The sequence below is a fragment of the Geotrypetes seraphini genome, chromosome 13, assembly GCF_902459505.1.
Source record: "Geotrypetes seraphini chromosome 13, aGeoSer1.1, whole genome shotgun sequence".
In the NCBI taxonomy this organism is placed as follows: Eukaryota; Metazoa; Chordata; class Amphibia; order Gymnophiona; family Dermophiidae; genus Geotrypetes; species Geotrypetes seraphini.
Window position 1 is genome coordinate 8,996,601 of NC_047096.1, and position 20,856 is coordinate 9,017,456.

Consider the following 20,856-nt stretch of genomic DNA (forward strand, 5'->3'; position numbering starts at 1 on the left):
GGGCTTAATAAAAACAAAAAAAAAAATCATCCCGGGAAGTCGAAAGTCCGATGTGGCAATGTTCCTCCTCCTTTCTCTCCTAGAAGCGATTGTAAAAACATTCCAAAGTTGTGAGGTAAAATAAAACTTCAGCTTTGCTGGTAGGTCAAGGGGAAGTGCTCTTGCATTCAGGAAGAAAGACCAAAAAAAAAAAAATCAGCTGGACTGCACAAAAGCCAGCCGTTACCCACCCCAAAAGGCAAAGCGTTCATGATGCAGACACAACTTGTATTTATTGTGGCGTTCAGTGCCTTTGTTTCCACTGGAAGAGGCCAGCAGTCGTTAATGGAGTACATGGAGCGAAGAATCGTCCTCTTGGAGGTAAGTTTTTATTCTCTCTCCCTCCCCCACATGACCCCAAAATACTGTGCGTGAGGAGGCCTGTTCCTGATCCTTAATGCTCTTTTAATTACAAACCAATTTTTAGCTTGGGACAGTTAATTGTTATTAATAAGCCATATCAGCTCTTTGAGACAGGGGGGAGGGAGGGTCTCTGCAATAGCTCAAATGCTGACTTTGTTCCAGAATCATTACGTGTCTATTAATATCTCTTGGTCTCCATTAGCACCTGCTATTGCCTTTTCAGCATTGCACGCTAGTCAACGTTTGTGCTCAGGGTTAGACCTGAAAGTGCCCTGAGCCATATAAAATTCAACAGACACCAAAGGGTTAATATGAATTGAGGGGGGGGGGGATTCTAAGCATATCCCAAAACATATTTTTGTTGGTATTGCAGTCTAAGTGTTTCTTGACCAGCAAATCGTCCAAGGAAGTCTCATGTTGATGAATCTCTTATGATTTCTGCCAGTCTTGCCTCATTTATTAGGTTCCTGCTAGGTAGCTCTGTTAATTTGGAGGGGAGGGGGGATCCTAGTCTCTACGGTAGAAAGATCATATGTAGTCCTTTAGACCCCCATGTGTTCAGATTAGGTTATCATCCATTAGACTCTTAGCACACTGTAATACCTTTGATTGGGCACAAGCTCTCAAGTCTCGACTGCAAGGCTGATGTATTTGATGTTTCTCTGGATGCAATAGCAGGGGTGTCCAACCTTTTGGCTTCCCTGGGCCGCATTGGCCGAAAAAAAATGTTTCTGGGGCCGCGCAAACGCTGCAGCAAGACAGAGGAGGGAGCCGGCAAGACGGTAAAAACCCAGGGGCAGCAGAGGAAAACACTGCATCGCCCTCGACCGGGGCCACACAAAATACTTCACTGGGCTACAGGATGGACACCCCTGCAATACAGCTTCTATAAACGGTGGTAGAACATAGAAGCCATGTTGGCTCTGTATCACTTAGCCCTTCAGAGAAGGATGACGAGGCATGATCTTAGTGAACACAGAAACTCAAACCCAGCAACGCAGGATAAACCCCCCTCGTCAGTTAGCACGAAGAGGAAGGGGGTGGGATTTGATATACCTCCTTTCAGTGGTGTACATGTTACATGCAGGTACATATTTTTGTACCTGGGGCAATGGGGGGTTAAGTCAATTTTAACTCGAAGCCTAAAGAAGTGGCGTGTTGGCTGTACTAGTCCACTTGAACATACAGAAATAAGGGTACGGAAATACTGTTTATTGGAGGCTTCTACCGTATACCGCTGCTAACGACTGGGGAGTCATTTCTGACTGGTTTGCATGAGCTTCAGTAAAGGTGTTACAATACATGAGTTAAATATATGTGAATCTTATTTATACCATCTACCGTATATCCTTATGCTATAATTATTGTTTCTGTATATTCGTCCTGCTTTGTATTATTTGTGACTTCACCCTTTTGTGTTCCAAGTGGGGGTTAGCCTGCTGTTTCCACCATGTTGCTATTCCCCCTAAATGTTTCTTTATTTGCTAAAGTGTTCTGTGAAGAGTTATCGTCTTTATTCCTTTCTTGAACCTTTTGGTGTCCTGTTCCAGTTTTAATTCCTTCGGAAGGGAGTTCTACCACATTGGGGCCATCACCAAGAATATTCTTTTCCCTACGCTGTTGAGTTTGATGTCTCTGAAGGAGGGTATTTCCAGTAGGTATTCATGGCTCGAGCTTAGGGCACGTGTTGATGTATGGTTGTCTAGTCTACTGGCTAGGTATTGCGGTTCTGACAGATGAATGATTATGTGAGACATGGTTTTTTTTTTAACAGGTCTAATTGAATAGTGATTGGACCTTAAGTTCTCAAACTCAAAACCTGTAAGTCAGAATAGACCAACAATTTGGACTTTTCCACAATCCCTCTCTCCAAGGTAACAACATCTGAATATCACCTTCAAAAATATAAATTTTAAACCCTATAGAATGCATTTAAGCCCTCCAAAAGCACAGGGAAATAAAATTAGCTAGAAAAACAAGCCCTGAGAGGACCCTTACGGGAGCAACTTAGCTGCAGACTGGACTCCCTCCCAAACCACCACCTTCAGTGGTACGACTGAATTTCAAGCATCCAGCAGTGTGTACAGAGCAGATTACATCAAAGATAAACAGGACATGGCTCTTTTCTGTTCATTCTACAGTATTTTCTGTCCTCTTTTCTGTTCATTCTACAGTATTTTCTGTAACACTTCACTTCACTGAACAGCGGACTATGTCTTCATCAAATTAATTCAAGTTTCAAGTTTATTGACTTTTAATATACCGACCATCAACAAGTATCTGGCCGGTTTACAATAAAATATTTAAAATAGAGGTTAAGATAATAAATATTTAGAGAAAATAATAAAGGTGTACATTAAGGACATTAACTGGACGGACTTGAAAGTGAGGGTAAGAGGGAAGGGAGGGGAAAGTTACATAATTAGAAGAAAAAAGGAAAAAACGGGGAGAGAAAAAAAAAAAAAAAGGGGGTTGGAGATAGTGAGGGGGATAGGATAAAACATGTACGGTGGGGTCGCTTCATAGAAGCGGTTGGTTGAGTAAGAAAGAGAAGCTCTAAGGGCAGGTGAAAGCATCACGAAATAAAAAAAAAGTCTTCAGGCTTATCTTGAATTTATCGAGTTGTTGTTCGAATCGAAGTTGATGTGGCAGAGCGTTCCACAATGTTGTTTTCCTAGTATAAAAGAAGTCTTTTATAGAGGGAATTGAAAGGAGTTTCTGATCTGATCTCAGTGTGTGTGTTGGGCATTGAGGAATGAGAAGCTTATCAAGATATGAAGGCTGGTGAGAGAGTTTTATTTTAAAAGTCAGCAGGATAGTTTTATAAGTAATACGATGTATGACAGGAAGCCAATATGCTTCTTTCAAAAGAGGGGTAACATGGTCGTATTTACCTATTTTGTGTATGAGTTTTATTGCCGTATTTTGGATTAATTGTAAGCGTCGGATTTCTTTTTGGCCCAAAAACAGGTTTTCAAAAGAAAGGTGAAATTCTATTGGGCCCTTTAACTAACGTGCAGTAAAATCTGGGCTTAATACAGTATAAAAAAAAAAATCATAGACATTTGATGTTGGGGTCCACCTTAGGAGTCGGCAGGCACCCACAAAAAAGATCTAGGTGTCTTTGTGGGCAATATGCTGTGACCTTCTGCCCAATATGCCTCAGTGGCCAAAAAAGGTAGAGTAAATGAGACTAAGAATATTACTGTATAATGCCTCTGTGTCGCTCCATGGTGCGACCTCACTTTGAATATTGCATTCAGTTCTGGTCATTGAATCTCAAAAAAGATATAGAGGAATTAGAAAAGATTCAAAGAAGAGCGACCAAGATGATAAAGGGGATGGAACTCCTCTCGTATGAAGAAAGAGGAAAAAGGTTAGGGCTCTTCAGCTTGGAAAAGACAGCTGAGGTGGGGGGAGATAGGATTGAAGTCTACAAAATCCTGAGTAGTGAATCGGGTTTTGGTTTTTTTTTTTTACTTGATCAAAAATTACGAAAACTAGAGGACGCTCAATGAAGTAACAAGGTAATACGTTCAAAACCAATAGGAGGAAATATTTTTTCACCCAAAGACTAATTAAGCTCTGGAACTCCTTGCTAGAGGATGTGGTAACACTGATTAGCATGTTTGGGTTTAAAAAAAGGTTTGGACAAGTTCCTGGAGGAAGCATCCATAGTCTGCTGTTGAGACAGTCATGGGAGAAGAAGCCACTGCTTGCTCTGAGATCAGTAGAATGGAAGGTTGCTACTATATGGGATTCCGGAATCTTATTTATTTATCTATTGCTTATAGCATAAGTGGTTTATATTCAGGCACTCTAGCATTTTCTCTGTCTATCCCGGTGGGGTCACAGTCTATCTAATGTACCTGGGGCAGTGGAGGATTGGGTGACTTGCTCAGGGTCACAAGGAGCAGTGCAGGGTTTGAACCCACAACCTCAGGGTGCTGAGGCTGTAACATAACATAAGTTCAATGTGGCTAACAAAAGATTATGCTATGGAAGAATACAGGAATAGTATGATATACAGAAATCTAATTGATGAAGAATTTGGAAAAAAATAAAAGTTTTTAAGCGTTTTCTGAAATGTTCATAAGACGTGGATCCAATTAATAATGGACGGAAATCTTTGTCGTATGATGCGTCTTACTTTTACAGCCCTTGGCTGAAGGGAACGTAAATAGGGCATGAGATTTTCTACTATTCTCATGCGCCACGATAACAAATCTGTCGGCAAGATAATAATAATATTTTTATTTTTATATACCGCCAAAGCCACGATAGTTCGAGGCGGTTTACAACAAGAGGTGCTGGACGATCAGCGAAGTGGTTACATTACAAAGTCATCGAATATAAGGTACAGGATGGGAGTAGTGAAACACTATAAGATTCTTTGGTTACAATCAATTAAACAAATTTGTTTTTATTGAATTTCTAAAACTGAAGTAGGATGAGGAATGCGTGATAATGTTACCCAGCCAGTCATTCCATTTACCTGCGTGGGAGGCGAGAGTTCTGTCCAGGAGTCTTTTGTAGCGACAGTCCTTTAATGATGGATGGGTGAACATATGAATTCTGCGTGTGGGCCTAATAGGACTGTCTAGGTTAAATTGAGAAGCCAGGTACATAGGGGCCAGGCCAAAAATTGATATAATGGGGCAACACCAAAAGCAACTTTATAGAATAAGCATCCCAACTTAAAGATCACCTGGGCCTCAACCGGAAGCCAGTGCAGCTCACAGTAATCGGGGGTTACGTGGTCATCCTTCCTCAGACCATAAATCATAAATCATTCCACTACACTACCTCTATTCTTTGGGATTCTGTTTGTGTTTCTGCCAGGTACTTACAACTTGGATTGGCCACTGTGGAAAAAGGATAGTGGGCTACATGGACCCAGTATGGCTATTATTGTGTTCTTGCATAATACATAAGAATTGCCGCTGCTGGGCCAGACTGGTGGTCCATCCTGCCCAGCAGTCCGCTCATGCGGCGGCCCTCAGGTCAAAGACTAGTGCTCTTATATGAGTCCAGCCTCACCTGCGTACGTTCTGGTTCAGCAGGCACTTGTCTAACTTTGTCTTGAATCCCTGGGGGGTGTTTTCCCCTTTAACAGCCTCCGGAAGAGCGTTCCAGTTTTCTACCACTCTCTGGGTGAAGAAGAACTTCCTTGTTTGTACGGAATCTATCCCCTTTCAGCTTTACGAAACTTAGGGCTAGATACACTAAAGTCAGTCGGTAATACCAACTGGATCGCTGTTGGCCAATTCTCTGGCCATTTGTTGCGTGCGCAATCGATGCGCACGCAAGGCCGACAGAGCCCTAACAGCAGTAACAGGGGAAGCAGCCTCCAGTCAATCAACAGGGTAATCCCCCACCCACCACTGTGCACAGGTATTTATTTGTAACCGAAAAACTTTTACTTAGCTCGGATGCATGGTGGCGAATGCTACCGCTTCTCTGCTGGCACCATCTTTTACTCTTCACTGGCGTATTTAAAAAAAAAAAAAAAAAAATCTGCAAAACACCGCGTTGAACAACCAGCAGAGAAGCTGTAGCATACATCTGAGCTAAGTAAAAGTTTTCGGTTACACCCACCATTGTGCCCAGGTATTTATTTGTATTACCCTGTGGAGCTTTTTATGCCAATGGAGAAAGGATAGCAGCTTGAAATCTTCTCCGATTGCTGCGTTCTTGAACTATTTATTGAGGCTTTTCCTCCACTTGTTAGAATTAAATGTGGATCTCTAGGAAGCCGCCCACCTCTGGTGAGTAACGTTTTGTGATTTTTTTATATTTGGTTATAGTTGTCATGTGTTTCACTCTAATCCTATACCATTTATCACCATCTCTATGCAGATAATATTACGCTGTATGTGTCCTTTTTTTTGCTCCAATGAAAACAAAAACAAAAACTGTGGATACAGATGTTCTGGGGATAATTTATTAAACACTGACATATAAAACCATGAAAATTCAATTTAAAAAGTACAATGCTCAAAAATATAGTGATAAAATCCAACCGGACCCTACACGGTCCGTGTTTCGGCGAATACACCTTCCTCAGGGGTCCAATGGTTTGCAAACTCACATATAAAGAATTGGACTGAAAACAGTCTATTGTCTTTAAACATGTGAGCAAAGAACACCGCAGACAAGCTAAAGTAGCAAAAAATTCTTTATATATGAGTTTGCAAACCATTGGACCCCTGAGGAAGGCGTGTTCGCCGAAACACAGACCGTGTAGGGTCCGGTTGGATTTTTATCACAATATTTTTGAGCATTGTACTTTTTAAATTGAATTTTCATGGTTTTATATGTCAGTGTTTAATAAATTATCTCCAGAACATCTGTATCCACAGTTTTTGTTTTTGTTTTCATTGGTGGATTGTTTTCACTGTGGATCTATCTGCATGCACTGCTTTCATAATATACTAATAGATCTCATGCACATTCATTGGGGAAATCCTGAAAACCCGACTGGATTGTGGCCCTCGAGGAGGGACTTTGACACCCCTGCCTTAAGGTATTGGTTTTGATGTTAATAGCTTTTAATTTATCCACTGCCTCTTTGTCTTCCTTGGCCCATGTTTATTCCTGTACCAGATTGATATGCCAGCGTTCTCACAATATTTATGTGATTCCCTCTTTGACTTTGGTGAGGAACAGTTTATTTGGGTTGGTGTATCTTCTTGTTTTGCTCCTCCCTTGTGAGACGCAGTACCCTTCGTGCTAAGAGTGATAACTAGCATTTTTAGAAGAAGCTTTTGGCGTTTAGTATTTTTTTTTTTCATTTTTATTCATTGATGTAGTTTATTTTGTGTTTGTTTTTTTTACAATTTGTATTTGTTTTATCATTTTTGTATGTTTATTATATCTCTCTATAACCAGTGGTGATTTGACAGATTACAAATTTATTAAATTTTGAGTTGATAAGATCATCACCCATCTGGTCTTTGTCATGGAACTGCAAACCTCCCCCCCAAAAAAAACCCCCAAACAACTTTCAGTGCGTCCAAGTCCACTTCTCCCTATGCCTGTACCCTGCCTAATATTTGATCCTAAACCCCTTTGCAAAAGTTTGTTCTTGCTAAGTTATAGAGCCTGTAATTAAGAGACTGACTCAAGTCAATTAAACCACCAGAAGAGAAGGAACCACTATACAGTAACTCAGCTCAGAGACATAAAACTCTGAAGAGGGGGAGGTTACCCCCTCTTGGGGCAAGAGTTTATCATCCAATCATAGCATAATTATTGATAAAAGCGGATCCAACTCAAAGGTGTTCAAGTAATTAATTTCTGTATATATATATATATAGCTCTTAATGATAATGCTTTCAAAAATGCTTTCAAAAAAGGATTTCCAAAAAGTAATTGTACTCAGGTTGTCACTAGCAATATGAAAGCTTCACTTAGCTTATTTGCAAAGAACAGCTCATCAGGGTCCCGACGCGGCCCCATTTCGGTGTCTGCTTCAGGAGACCCCGCCAACTGAGAGTTGAAAATTGCTGCAAAGTCACACCATGTACAAGTTCAAAAACTGTGATCGGTCAAAAAAATGAAAAGTTGTGGGGGGTTTGGGGGGTTGTAACCCTCCACATTTTACTGTAAACTTAAGTTTTTCCCTAAAAACAGGGAAAAAGTTAAGTTTTCAGTAAAATGTGGGGGGGTTACAACCCCCCACACCCCCCACATTGCCCCCACAACGCGGCGCGATCTCTATTAAGTAAAGTGAGGGGGTTCCCCCCCACGCCACCCCCGTCAGAGCCATAAAAACAGTAATTTTCTGTGGCGCGCACCTCCGCACTGCGCTCAATTGTCTGCACGCGCCTTTGTCCCGGCGCGCTTTTGACCTGACACCGTCTACCACCACCTAACTTATAGCGCCGTTTGCAGATTAAATGACGGTGTTCCTCTGTCTCAAGCCTTATAACAATTTGCTTTTAATATCAGGAACCATCTTGATTACCGGTAGGTGCTGATTAGATATTGATTGAGTAATTGGAGGAATAACGGTAGACAGAATTGCCTTAGGAGGCTCAGATTCTAATGTAATTCAACCATAAATGAAAATTATTAGTCCAGTTCGAACCATTTCAGTTTGGATGTGTAACCTAGCTCTGAGGGAATTCATGGTCTCATAAGTCATAGGCAGTGGAATGCTATTTGGTTGGGGGTGGGAGGGACCTCAGGAGCTCCGCCTTAGCCCCAGCGGAATCCTGCGGCATTGCCCATCACCAGCTCCTGACTCCACCTCTACCTCCTCCTGGCACTGTACAGGGTGCCCACAAAAACACTCCTTGATTTTAAATGGTTACAAAATCAAAACGTATTGGAATATGTTTATCAATAAGATGACAGCAAATACAAGTCCCCAAAAGCACGGTTAGTGAGATCTTACACGATCGCTTTCCCTTTCGCCCTTATAAGCTGCAATTGGTGCAGAAGTTACAACCTTCAAGTTTCAAGTTTATTAAAAAAAAAATTTTAAACCGCTTAATCAGTTTTCTACGCGGTGTACAATATAAAATGACATAAAAACAGATTAAAACAAGGGATACTGGATAAAATCCAAGTGTCATAATTAAGAACTGATAAGACGTATGGACTTACTTCAAACAAGTTTCAAGTTTATTATAAAATTTGATTAATCGCCTATTCCAAATTCTAGGCGATGTACACTAGATAAAAATACAAAATATGGGGAAAAAAATCTAACAAACATGAATCTAGACAAGTTAAATCGACAAATACAAACATTCCTAGACAAAATTTAAGTCTGTTAAATATAATAACTTATACAAACAATGTCAAAACAAGAGGGAAAATTATTAAGAAATTACAATCGGTGTTTAAAGGCAATACATTTAAGGTAAAAAACAAGAGGAGGGAAAACAAATGTAGATTATAATGAAATATATGGGTAAAGAGAGTCAATAGCATTTCGTTTACTCATTAAATGCATCTTTAAAGAGAAAACTCTTAAGTTTGCTCTTAAACAATAGGAAAGTGGGGAAGAACTACAATCGTTAAAGAAGAGTGCGACATAAAGGGAAAGCACAATTTGATCTAAATTCAACACAACAAAATGACCAGGCGTTCCTCAAGTGGCCCCCGAGATCAGTGGACATTACTGTTGGTGCCTTTTTCCTTTGGGGGTACGTACCTCCACTACTCGTAACTATGGATGATCTGCAGGAACGCATCTCAGAAGCTATAAATGCGATCACACCGGATATGCTTCGGAGAGTCTTGTCTGAGCTCGATTATCGCGTCAATGTTTGCGGAGTAGCAGGTGGGGCGCACATCGAATGTATGTAATTGACAGATACCATATGAAACTTTATGGAGTTGATGAAACTGTTGCTTCAAAGGTGAAAGAATATTCCAATAAATTTTGGTTTTGTAACCATTTAAAATCAAGGAGTGTTTTTGTGGGCACCCTGTACTTTAAATCTTCAGGGCAGCCGCCACGCAGCGTCAGCTAGTAGGCCTGTTCCCGAAAGTAGAATAAAGGATTCCAGGATAGGCCTGCTCGTTGACGCCGAGCGATGGCTGCCCCAAAGATTTTAAAGTACAACATCAGGAAACAGGTAGGAGAGCGGCCCCTGTGGCCTTCCCCGTTCTGATGCCTATGTCATAAGTAATGCTTAATTTCTTGATCTGATTGATCAAACCTTACACGTTAGCACTTTTTGTAAAACGGTGTCAGTCAGTCTCATAATGCTGGTCTGATGGTCTGTTCCACCAGACAATAAGGCAACACTGGGCCCTAGTGTCTCTGAAATAGGAGGGAAGGCAAAGATAAGGGAAGACCAGGGTTGCCAACTGGCTTCATGGTGTCTGGCCAGGTGGGTGCCACTCCTGCTGTGCTCCACTACATCTTGGAACCAATATTTTCCATAAACTAAGCAGGACTAAGGGCCAGCAGATTGAATAGTAAGGGCTAAAGGCAGGATTTGCTCAGCCTGCCCAACTGACTGGGATCCAGCTGGTAACTCTTAAAGAATCTTGCATTCCCCTTCATCCATCAAACATTTCCCTTAAAAGCTCAGTTGACTTCAGTTTGGAAATATTCCCAGCATTTGTTTTACAGTACTTCTAAATCTTGACATAATGGAATTTTATTTCTAGGATTTCATAATTTTCGGTTAATTTTAGACTTTTGTCTAACACTGAAAGCAGTTAGTTTAGCAGGGTTAAAAAAAAAAAAAAAAGGTTTGGCTAACTTCCTAAAAGAGAAGTCCATATGCATTATTAATGTGGATGTGGGGAAATCTACTGCTTATTCCTAGGATAAGCAGAATACACTGTTTTACTCTTTGGGATCTTGTCAAATACTTGTGACTTAGGTTGACCACTGTTGGAAACAGGACACTGGACTTGATGGACATGCGGTATGGCAGCTCTTATGTAATTCCTGCAATCCAGCCCATTAAAGGCTAGATTCTTTTCCTACCAAGAGCTCTTAGATGGGTACTCAGTTTTCTTAAATGTCAGTCAGAGAATAGGGGTTTTCTTCTTGCCTTCTGTTACTACATAGAGAGCTATTAGGAGATCAGAAGAAAGTTTGATTGGTTAGATCTCTGTAATTTTAACAAACTTATGTCACTTGAATGCTTAATTTCCAACGCCTTGACTTACAGGAGAGAATCTCACAATGGCATGACCAAAACAGCCGCCATGGCACAGAGCTCCGGGATTTTAAAAATAAAGTGTTAACCATGCTCGAGAATTTAGAGAAAGACAAAGACGCCTGGCGGAATGAGATGGAAAACACAAACACTCGGGTTGAGCGGCTGGAGCGGGAGGTGGATTACCTGGAGACTCAGAATCCGGCTCCTCCATGCGTGGAGGTGGACGAGAAACTCACCGAGCTGCAAATCAACAAAGCTCAGAAAAAGAAGAAGGAAAAATATGAGAAGCTCACAGGTAAAGAAATTCCCACATGGTCTATTATTACTAAAGGATTTGCAGAGACAGAACTGTTTTGGTTTGGATTTTCCCTCAAGTTTTTGTAGGTTTGCTTTTCAGTCTGTTAGAAAATAAATAAATGCTTATTCCTTAAGATGGATTGTATGCATCTATTGTTTCCACACTGTGCCAATACAGTATTCAAGAGTGAGTGAAACTACTTCAACGTTCACTAGGAAAAAACTCAAACTCTATGCCTATTATTTATGTAAAACCGCTTTGTAATTTTGAAAAGGCGGGACAACAAATCTTTAATAAACTTGGAAACTTGGGATATCCCTAATTATCATTATTATCGCCCAATAGCAAATATTCCTCTCCTGACCAAGATGCTGGAGTCCATCATATCCACCCAACTCTCATCCTATCTTGAGAGATTCTCCATTCTCCTACCCTACCAACATAGCTTCAGACCCATCTTTAGCACCGAATCCCTACTGGCCTCATTAATCTCAAAGGTCCAATAACTTCACTCTTGCAACAAGTTCGCTGTTCTTCTTCAATTCGACCTTTCTGCGGCTTTCGATATTGTCCATCATGATATACTAATTCTCCAACTTTCTGAAATTGGCATAAACTCAACAGTCCTAGATTGGTTCTCAAAATTCTTATGCTCCCGCTCCTACTTCATTTACATGATTGGCTCCTCATCCCTCCCTTGGAAACCTTGGTGATTTGTGGAGTTCCCCAGGGTTCACCTCTATCTCCGATTCTTTTCAATGTTTATATGTCCTCCCTGAAACTCCTCCAACTATCCCCCTTGGAAACACTTTACACTTACACCAATGACATCCTTGTCCTCCTCGAGACCGACTCTAACCTCACCAATCTCTCTGAGAACATCTCTTCGTGTATATCAAACCTCCAATCCTGGGCCCTCACTGTACAAATGAAACTAAACGAGACCAAAACAAAACTACTATGGCTCGGCCCAAAATTAGATCAGCTACCCACCCTCATCCCACTTTCCTCTGGCACCACTTTGCAGCTTGAACACTCAAGCAAAGTTCTGGGCATCATCATTGATTCTACAGTGTCCTTTAACGACCACCTTAACTCCCTAGTAAAAAAAATACTTTTTCAATCTTCACATGTTAAGGAAAGTGAGATCCTGTTTCCATCAACAACACTTTGCTGTCCTCGTTCAATCCATCATTCTTTCCAGACTGGATTACTGTAACTCCATCTACCTAAGCCTAACAAAGAAAAGCCTTCTTAGACTCCAGCGGATTCAGAACACCGCAGTTAAACTAATCTTTGCAAAAAGCAAATTCGACCACGTCTCCCCGCTTCTGTCTAAGCTTCACTGGCTCCCAGTAATCCTTAGGGTTCACTACAAATGCACCTGCCTAACCTTCAAGTCTCTACACGGCATCCTTCCTCCCGTTTTTCCACTATCTTGGAACTCCTCGAATCCCAACACCACCAGATCTACTCAAAAATTCAAACTATCCTTCCCCTCTTTAAAAGGCATATCCCATGCAGGAAAATTAGGGACATCCCTCTTCTTCAGGATCACCGAACTCTGGAACAGCTTTACTATCCCGCTTCGGAGTCTGACCTCCCTCCAACTCTTCCGAAAACATTTAAAAACATGGCTTTTCTCTAAAATGTAACGACCTCTCCCTCTTCGATATACTAAGTCTCTCTAAACTTCTCTGTACCAAGTTCTTCTACTTTTCTTTGGAGTTCCTTTCTATATCAATTCCTGTAAACCGTGCCGAGCTCTACTTCTGTGGAGATGATGCGGTATACAAACCTAGGTTTAGTTTAGCTTATTAGTATCATCATTTATATAGTGCTACCAGTTAATTGTGACATGCAAGTGAAAGACTGGATTAAAACAGTAAAACATTGACTACCGGGTTAATGGTGGGGTTGATTAAGAAAACGGCAACTTTTTAATTGAAGAAAGCTTCACAGAATCGGACATTTCCCACTGGAAACCAAATTTGTACGCTGAACAGAATCAATGTTACAATATGATGATGCCATTTCTATGGAACAGTTCACTAGCAAAGCGAAAGCTGCTGGCTTAGAACCACTGAAATAATAATGACAGAAATATATTACTGGTTAAGGGGGAGGCAATCATTAATCATAATTATAAACACAGTTTCGAAAAACTCAATGAGTACCGAACCATGTATTCCACCTAGAGAAACTGGAGATATGGCAGTGTAATTTTCTAATTTAATTTTCAGAATTATTTATTTTGAGTTATTCAATTTTCTATACTGTTCTCCCAGGGGAGTTCAGAACGGTTTACATGAATTTATTTAGATTCTTAAACATTTTTCCCTGTCTGTCCCTGGGGCTCACAGTCTATCTAATGTACCTGGGCCAATGGGGGGATTAAGTGACTTGCCCAGAGTCACGAGGAGTAGCCTGGGTTTGAACCCACAACCTCAGGGTGCTGAGGCTGTAGCTTTAACCACTGCGCCACTCTAGAAATCAAAATGTAGTCAAAGTGAGCCAAGTATAGGACAATCCAGCCATTGTGACATCACTGAAGAGGTTGGCTCTTATTGGTGGAATGAGGCATTATGACATCACAATACCAGCTCTGGTTACCAGAGGCTGAAGCTTTTCACTCTTTATTTATTCAATTTTCTATACTGTTCTTCCAGAGGAGCTCAGAAGGGTTTACGTGAATTTATTCAGGTACTCAAGCATTTTTTCCTGTCTGTCCTGGTGGACTGGGGGCAATGGGGGTGCTGAGGCTGTAGCTTTAACCACTGCGCCACACTCTCCCCACATTAATCTTGAATTTTAAAATCATCCTGTGGAAACGGTAGCTTACAAAGATGTCTCCTGAGAAGACAACAACAACAAAAGGTTCTCAGCTCAAGTCCCAAAAGGGCATGTCTGTCCCAACCTTTGAAAGCTATAATTAAAGCCACTTTAGTCTGAAAAAGCTCTAACTTAACTTTCTCCTTCAGTTCACAGATGAGTTGCTCGGTCCAAATGCTGCATTCTGACCGAAAATCATTGTAACTGAGCTTTGCTTCGACCTGGCAGTTACTTCCTGCTTCTTAGGGGTTCCGTTCGTTCAGAATCAGGACCAAGATCTGACCCCATGAGCCTTTGTTCAAAGTCACCTTGGGTCTTTTTCTCCGATATATATCCCCTCCCCACTTATTACAACGACAGTTCCTGGCTGGGAGTCCTCTGGTGCCCTGCGCGCATGGATTTGCATGATTGCAGAGAGTCCTTGCGGGGGTGGCTATTACACGTTGTGGAAATTGTTCACCATTAGACCGTACCGAGTCTTTTGGACTATTGCAACGTTGCTTACATAACAATCTCCAAGAAAGACATGGCCAGACTCATATTGATTCAGAATACAGCGGATAGAATGATCTACGGTCTCAAAAAGTAGGACCAGGTAACTCCCTTTTATCGCGAGTTGCGTTGGCTTCCAATGGAGGCTCGTGCTTTGTTTACGTTGCGTTGCTTCTGCTATAAGGTTATGAATGGAGGCGCTCCGCTTTACTTGGATAATAGATTTTCTTTAGCATCGTACAAATATAGCAGAAGATCTCATGCCCTGTTTACTTTTCCACCAGTACAGGGGGGTAAAAGTAAGAAATTTCTTGAGCATACTCTTAACATTCCAAGCGGCTTCACACATTAGAGAATTTCGATTGTTATTGCTTGGAGCTTGTTCTTATAAATTTTTTAGAACCCAATAAAAAAACTCATCTTTTCTCAAAACTACACGACGGCCTCCTAGCCACTCAAGCCGCAAGGCTGGACAACCAGATCTCCAACCTTCTGATGACCACCCCAGACTATAGGACGTTCAGAAAAGAAATAAAAACCACACTTTTCAAGAAATTCCTGAAGCAGCAATAACAACACGACCTCTAAATGCTCTTAAGATCTACAACTCTGTTTTTTAAATTAACCTTTTGTAATCCGCCTTGAACCGCAAGGTAATGGCGGAATAGAAATCCCTAATGTAATGTAATGTAATGTAATTATCTGACAGTCTTTAGTTTATAATCTTTTGTAAACCGCATAGAACTTATGGTTACGTGGTCAAGAAGTACGATGTTATGTTATGGTTAGGGCAGTGGCATACGTAGGGTACATGATACCCTGGGCCCATCATTTTTTGACCCCCCCCCCATGTAAAAAATATTTTTAGTAATAACCCTTGCCGGTCCGATGCTTTACTTTCCGTCAAGCTAAAAAACTGGCCGGCCTCGGCAGTGATTAATTTAAATCGCCCGCGGTTCCCTTTCTTGCTTTCCGTCTGCCTCTGCCGCGATCCACCAGGGCGGTAAGAGGAAGTTGCGTCATTGGCAGACGCGGAAAGCAAGAAGGGGAGCCGCGGGCGACGTAAATGAATCGCCCGTCGAGGCCAGCGGTTTTTTCAGCTTGACGGAAGGTGAAGGGACATCGGACCGGACGAGAAGGCTGGAAATACAGAGAAATGCTGGGTTACAGAGGCCACCCAAAGCCTTGGGGCTGGGCTGTGACTCCAAGGTCGGGAACACCCCCCTCACAGCTGGCATCCGGGGCTATTCGCCCCTCCCCCCTCCCTTGGTATGCCACTGGGTTAGGGTTACCACAAGGCTCTAGAAAAAGAACATAAGAATTGCCGCTCTCTGGGTCAGACCAGTGGTCAGACCAGTGGTCCATCGTGGCCAGCAGTCCGCTCACGCGGCGGCCCTCTGGTCAAAGACCAGTGCCCTAACCGAGACTAGCCCTATCAGCGTACGACCTTTTTCAGCAGGAACTTGTCTAACTTTGTCTTGAATCCCTGGAGGGTGTTTTCCTCTAGAACAGCCTCCAGAAGAACGTTCCAGCTCTCCACCACTGTCTGGGTGAAGAAGAACTTCCTTACGTTTGTACGGAATCTATCCCCTTTCAACTTTAGAGAGTGCCCTCTCGTTCTCCCTACCTTGGAGAGGGTGAACAAACTGTCCTTATCTACTAAGTCTATCCCCTTCAGTACCTTGAATGTTTCGATCATGTCCCTTCTCAATCTCCTCTGCTCGAGGGAGAAGAGGCCCAGTTTCTCTAATCTTTCGCTGTACGGCAGCTCCTCCAGCCCCTTAACCATCTTAGTTGCTCATCTTTGGACCCTTTCAAGTAGTACCGTGCCCTTCTTCATGTACGGTGACCAGTGCTGGACGCAGTACTCCAGGTGAGGACGCACCATGAGGTGGTGGAGAGCAAAATGGTGACGGAATTCAAAAAAGCGAGAGAGAAACACAGAGGATCTCTAATCAGAAAATGAAGGGTATATTGTAAATTGAAGAAATAAGGCCAGTACAGGGCAGGCTTACAAGGTCTGCGTCCCGTATATAGCTATTCAGTTTGGGATGGGCTGGGGAGGGCTTCGATGAGAACTCCAGTAATTTGGGATGATTTAGATAGGAAGACTTCTACAATCTTTGGCCCAGAAATATCAAAGAAAAAAGACAATTTAATGTAATCAGGATTTTATAATGCTTGTACCTAATTGGGCAGACTGGATGGAACATTCAGGTCTTTTATCTGCTGTCATTTACTAGGTCACTATGTTACTAGGGGCTGTGACAGCATGGCTACAGATGGGCTTGGGTGGGCACAAGCCCACTTATTCTTGGTTCAGGCCCACCCTGCAGTGGCACCTCACTCTCTGTTCTGCTGGCCCGACATCTGCCGCTCCCCAGTGTACCTCAGCAGCATCCCCAGCGACTCCTCTTTGCTGCCTATGTGGCCCTGCGGGCTTTCCCTCCGCTGCATCCCATCAGTGAGGAAACAGGAAGTGATGTCAGTGAGGGTAGGATACGTCTACAGGACCATGCAGGCAGTGAAAATGAGCTTCTGCGGACGGTTGCCAGAGAAGCTACTGGGAAGGGAAGGGGTGGGTGGGTTATAGAGAGAGGGACAGGGAGCTTGAAAGGAAGGTTACAAACATTTGTGTTTTATGTACCTAAGGGGAAGGGCAAATCCAAGTTAATACTGGGTCCATCCAAAATACCAGGTCTGGCTCTAAGGCTGTGAGAGCTGCTTCTGCAGCACCCCAAGTCCAAGCTGACCCAGAGAGCAGACAACCAGGCTCAGGAATCAAACCCAGATCCTTCTACAGTGCTGTGTGCAACGATACATAGTTATAACTGCGTGAGATAAAGCCAGGCCGACAATTGCGCGCCGGATTTAAACTCAACTTGAAAGCGCTCCGAGGGGGGTTATGTGGGAGGGGGGAACCACCACACTTACGTTAGTAGTATTGGCGCTGCCATTCGGGGGGTGTTGTGGGGGGGGGAACCCCCCATTATAGAGGAAATAGGCTTTTCCCCTATTTTTTAGGGAAAACGTTCAGTTTCCTCTGTAATGTGGGGGGTTCCCCCATCCCCCCATCGGCAGCGCCAATACTTCTAAGTTAAGTGGCGGGGGTTCCCCCCCACCCCCTCGGAGCACTTTCAAATTGAGTTTAAATCCGGCGCGCTGATGTCCTGCGCGCGATTGTCGGCCCGGCTTTGTCTGCACGCGGTGGTCCCGCGCGGTTTTGACGCGTCACCGTGTTCAATGCTGCTGCTGCACCACTTACAATTCACGGCTAGGTAGATCTTTAGCAGCTTATAAGAAAAGTATCTAAAAGATGGCACTGAGCACAATTTTCTAAGACCACAGAGGTCCTTTGGTCAGATGGGCACATAATTGGCTGTGTGATATCCCGTGAGCTCACCTAAAATGTATGTATATCATTTTTAAGAAGCCGTTAACAGCCCGTCAATCCCAGTGGGATTATTACCAGTTTTACATTCAAACCAGTTGAAAATCTAACCAAACCTACCCCCCCTCCCCATTTTACAAAACCATAGCGTGGTTTTTAACGCCTGCCATAGCGTTAACAGATCCGACGCTCAAAGAATTTCTAAGAGCGTCGGAGCTGTTACTGCCACGGCTGACGCTAACCACGCTATGGTTTTGGAAAAGGGGGGGGGGGGAGGGTTTAATGTATTCCCAAAGGGCAGGTATGTTGCATTAGCCTTTCCACGGGAAACTGTGCCTTGGGAGACTTTAGAGATAAGACAATTTTTTTTTGTGGTTTATTCTAATTTGTTCTGCTATTATTTTTTTGTTTGTTTTTGAATACCAGATTGCAGTGATGCTATTTCACAAGTGAATGCTATGAAAATCCTAAAACGATTTGGGAGCACTTCAGGTCTTTGGACAAAAGATCCCCTGTCGACCTCGGACAAAATCTACATTTTTGACGGAACCACAAATGACACAGTGTACGTCTACCCAAGGATGAGAGACTTCACGCTGTCTTCCACTCGCAAAGCAGCTCGGATCAAGTTGCCTTACCCCTGGATAGGCACTGGACATGTGGTTTATGGTGGGAATTTATACTACATCAGACGGCAGAATGAATTCCAGGTCATTAAGTTTGACTTGAGCAACAAAACAGTTGTGGACAGCGCCGTATTTCCGGTAGAGCAACAGGTCCCAGTGTATGGTCTCTCCTCGTTCAACTACATTGACATCGCCGCCGACGAAGAAGGCTTGTGGGCCATGTACGCCACCAAAGAAAACGAGAAGAACGTCTGCCTGGCCAAAATTGATCCCGTGACTCTGGGGATCGAGCAGATGTGGGACACCCCCTGCCCGATTGAGAACGCAGAGACTGCGTTTGTCATCTGCGGCGCTGTCTACGTGGTGTACAACACAAAGCTCCCCAGTCGCTCCCGCGTTCAATGCATCTTTGACGCCAGTGGCACCATGCCCGGCGAAGATCTCCCTCTGGTGTATTTTCCAAAGCGGTATGGTGCACACTCTAGCATGAAATATAACCCCAAAGAAAAGCAAATCTATGCCTGGGATGATGGCTATCAGATCATTTACAAACTGGGGATGAAAGCCAAAGGGGAGTTGTAAAACGAAACGAGCAGATTGCTTGAAATATAACTTTCACACGTCATTATATAGAATTCCGTGATTGCTTTAACTGTCAATGAGGGCGGGGGAGGGGAACAATGCATAAGATGAGGTGTATATAAGATTCAGATGGCATTTAATATTACTTTTTTTTGTTGTTGTTCAATGTGCTTAAACTTTAGAAATATAAAGCACTTCAAAGTTTCCTAGGTGCAGTCATTGGCAGAGTTGGTCTGAGCCTTAATCCAGGTTACCGGAAAGTTCCAGATCACTGGGAACAGGCTAGTCCTAGTTCATACCACCCCTGGCATCCGAGATGCGTCTGACAAGGTGCAGTGCTGCTAAGCCCAGACTGGTTTAGCCTGTCTCTGACTTGCATCCATTGGTGGCAGTGGCGTCGCAAGGTGAGAGGCGCCTGGGCCGGTGGCAACCCCTCCCCCGCCCTCTTCTCTGTCCCCCGCTCCTTTCCCACACCCCCTGCCTCACGCGCCCCTTCTCTTCCTTCGCACCTCTAACTTTCCCGGCGCAAGCAGCATCACCAATGTGCTGCCCGCGTCGGCTCTCCCTCTAACGTCGCATCCTAGACGCAGGACCCTGAGGTGACATCAGAAGGAGGGCTGACACTGGCGCAAGCAGCAGGTTGGAGTTATTGTTGGCGCCAGCGAAGAGCTAGAGGGACGGTGGGGGGGGGGGGGAGTGGCAGAGAGGAGAAGGGGTGTCAGTGCCCCCACCAAGATGGCGCCCGGGGCGGACTGTCCTCCCTTACTACATTACTGATTGGTGGACCCTATGAGGAGCCCCTTCAACAATCATCTTCATGTTTAAAATATTATCATGTATTAGGGATGCCAATTGGGTCTATTTTTTTTTCCAGGACAGTTGTCCTAGGCCTGATTAGGCCGCACTATTCACCTGGATTTGTGATTCTGAGCTTCCTAATCAGAATCTATCAAATGAATGCAATGGGAGAAGGAGGTGGGAAGCAAAAGCAGGAGTGGATCATTCTACCCTGGCACAAAAGGATCTGGCTGGCAAGCCTGCTTAAGAAAACATAAGCAGTTGAGATGAGGGGCCAGGGTTACCGGATTTTCCGGAATGAAAATCCGGCCCAAGCCCGCCCTGTTCTGGCTACAGCCCCACCCCCTCAAACTGTTCGCTTGTCGGGAGGGCATCTGTGCATGCGCTGGTGACATCACGGCGTTGCGTCCCTGCATGCGGAGATGCTGTCCCGACGTCGCTGCTAGCTGGAAGCTTTTCAAAACCCCGGACAAAGGGCTGGGTTTTGAAAAGCCGTCCGGACCCCCAGACATGTCTGGGGAAATCCGGATATCAGGTAACCCTAATGAGGGGGTCTCGTACTTATAAAAGGGGTCTCAAAAACAAGGGACACCAGAAACTGCAGGAAGGCAACAAGGCGGTAGTGCAGGGGTGTCAAAGTCCCTCCTCGAGGGCCGCATCCAGTCGGGTTTTCAGGATTTCCCCAATGAATATGCATGAGGTCTATTAGCATGCACTGCTTTCATTGTATTCTAATAGATCTCATGCATATTCATTGGGGAAATCCTGAAAACCCGACTGGATTGCGGCCCTCGAGGA

At 43.5% G+C, this 20,856-nt stretch overlaps 1 protein-coding gene across 1 annotated transcript; it reads left to right on the forward strand.

Moving 5' to 3' along the window:
- Window positions 1-122: 122 nt before the first annotated feature.
- OLFML3 (olfactomedin like 3) lies at window positions 123-19,464 on the forward strand. The gene is made up of 3 exons (XM_033919027.1): window positions 123-360; window positions 11,049-11,334; window positions 18,479-19,464. The coding sequence occupies exons 1-3, from the start codon at window positions 250-252 to the stop codon at window positions 19,258-19,260; spliced, it is 1,179 nt and encodes a 392-aa protein (XP_033774918.1). The 5' UTR covers window positions 123-249; the 3' UTR covers window positions 19,261-19,464.
- The last annotated feature ends 1,392 nt before the right edge of the window (window positions 19,465-20,856 follow it).

What these genes read in the sequence shown, in the direction of transcription:
- OLFML3 (XM_033919027.1), top strand. Translation starts at nt 250, where the DNA reads ATGATGCAGACACAACTTGTATTTATTGTGGCGTTCAGTGCCTTTGTT. An exon ending in GAAGAATCGTCCTCTTGGAG is followed by an intron (nt 361 to 11,048) that starts GTAAGTTTTTAT and finishes CTTGACTTACAG; the next exon opens with GAGAGAATCTCACAATGGCA. An exon ending in AAAATATGAGAAGCTCACAG is followed by an intron (nt 11,335 to 18,478) that starts GTAAAGAAATTC and finishes TTTGAATACCAG; the next exon opens with ATTGCAGTGATGCTATTTCA.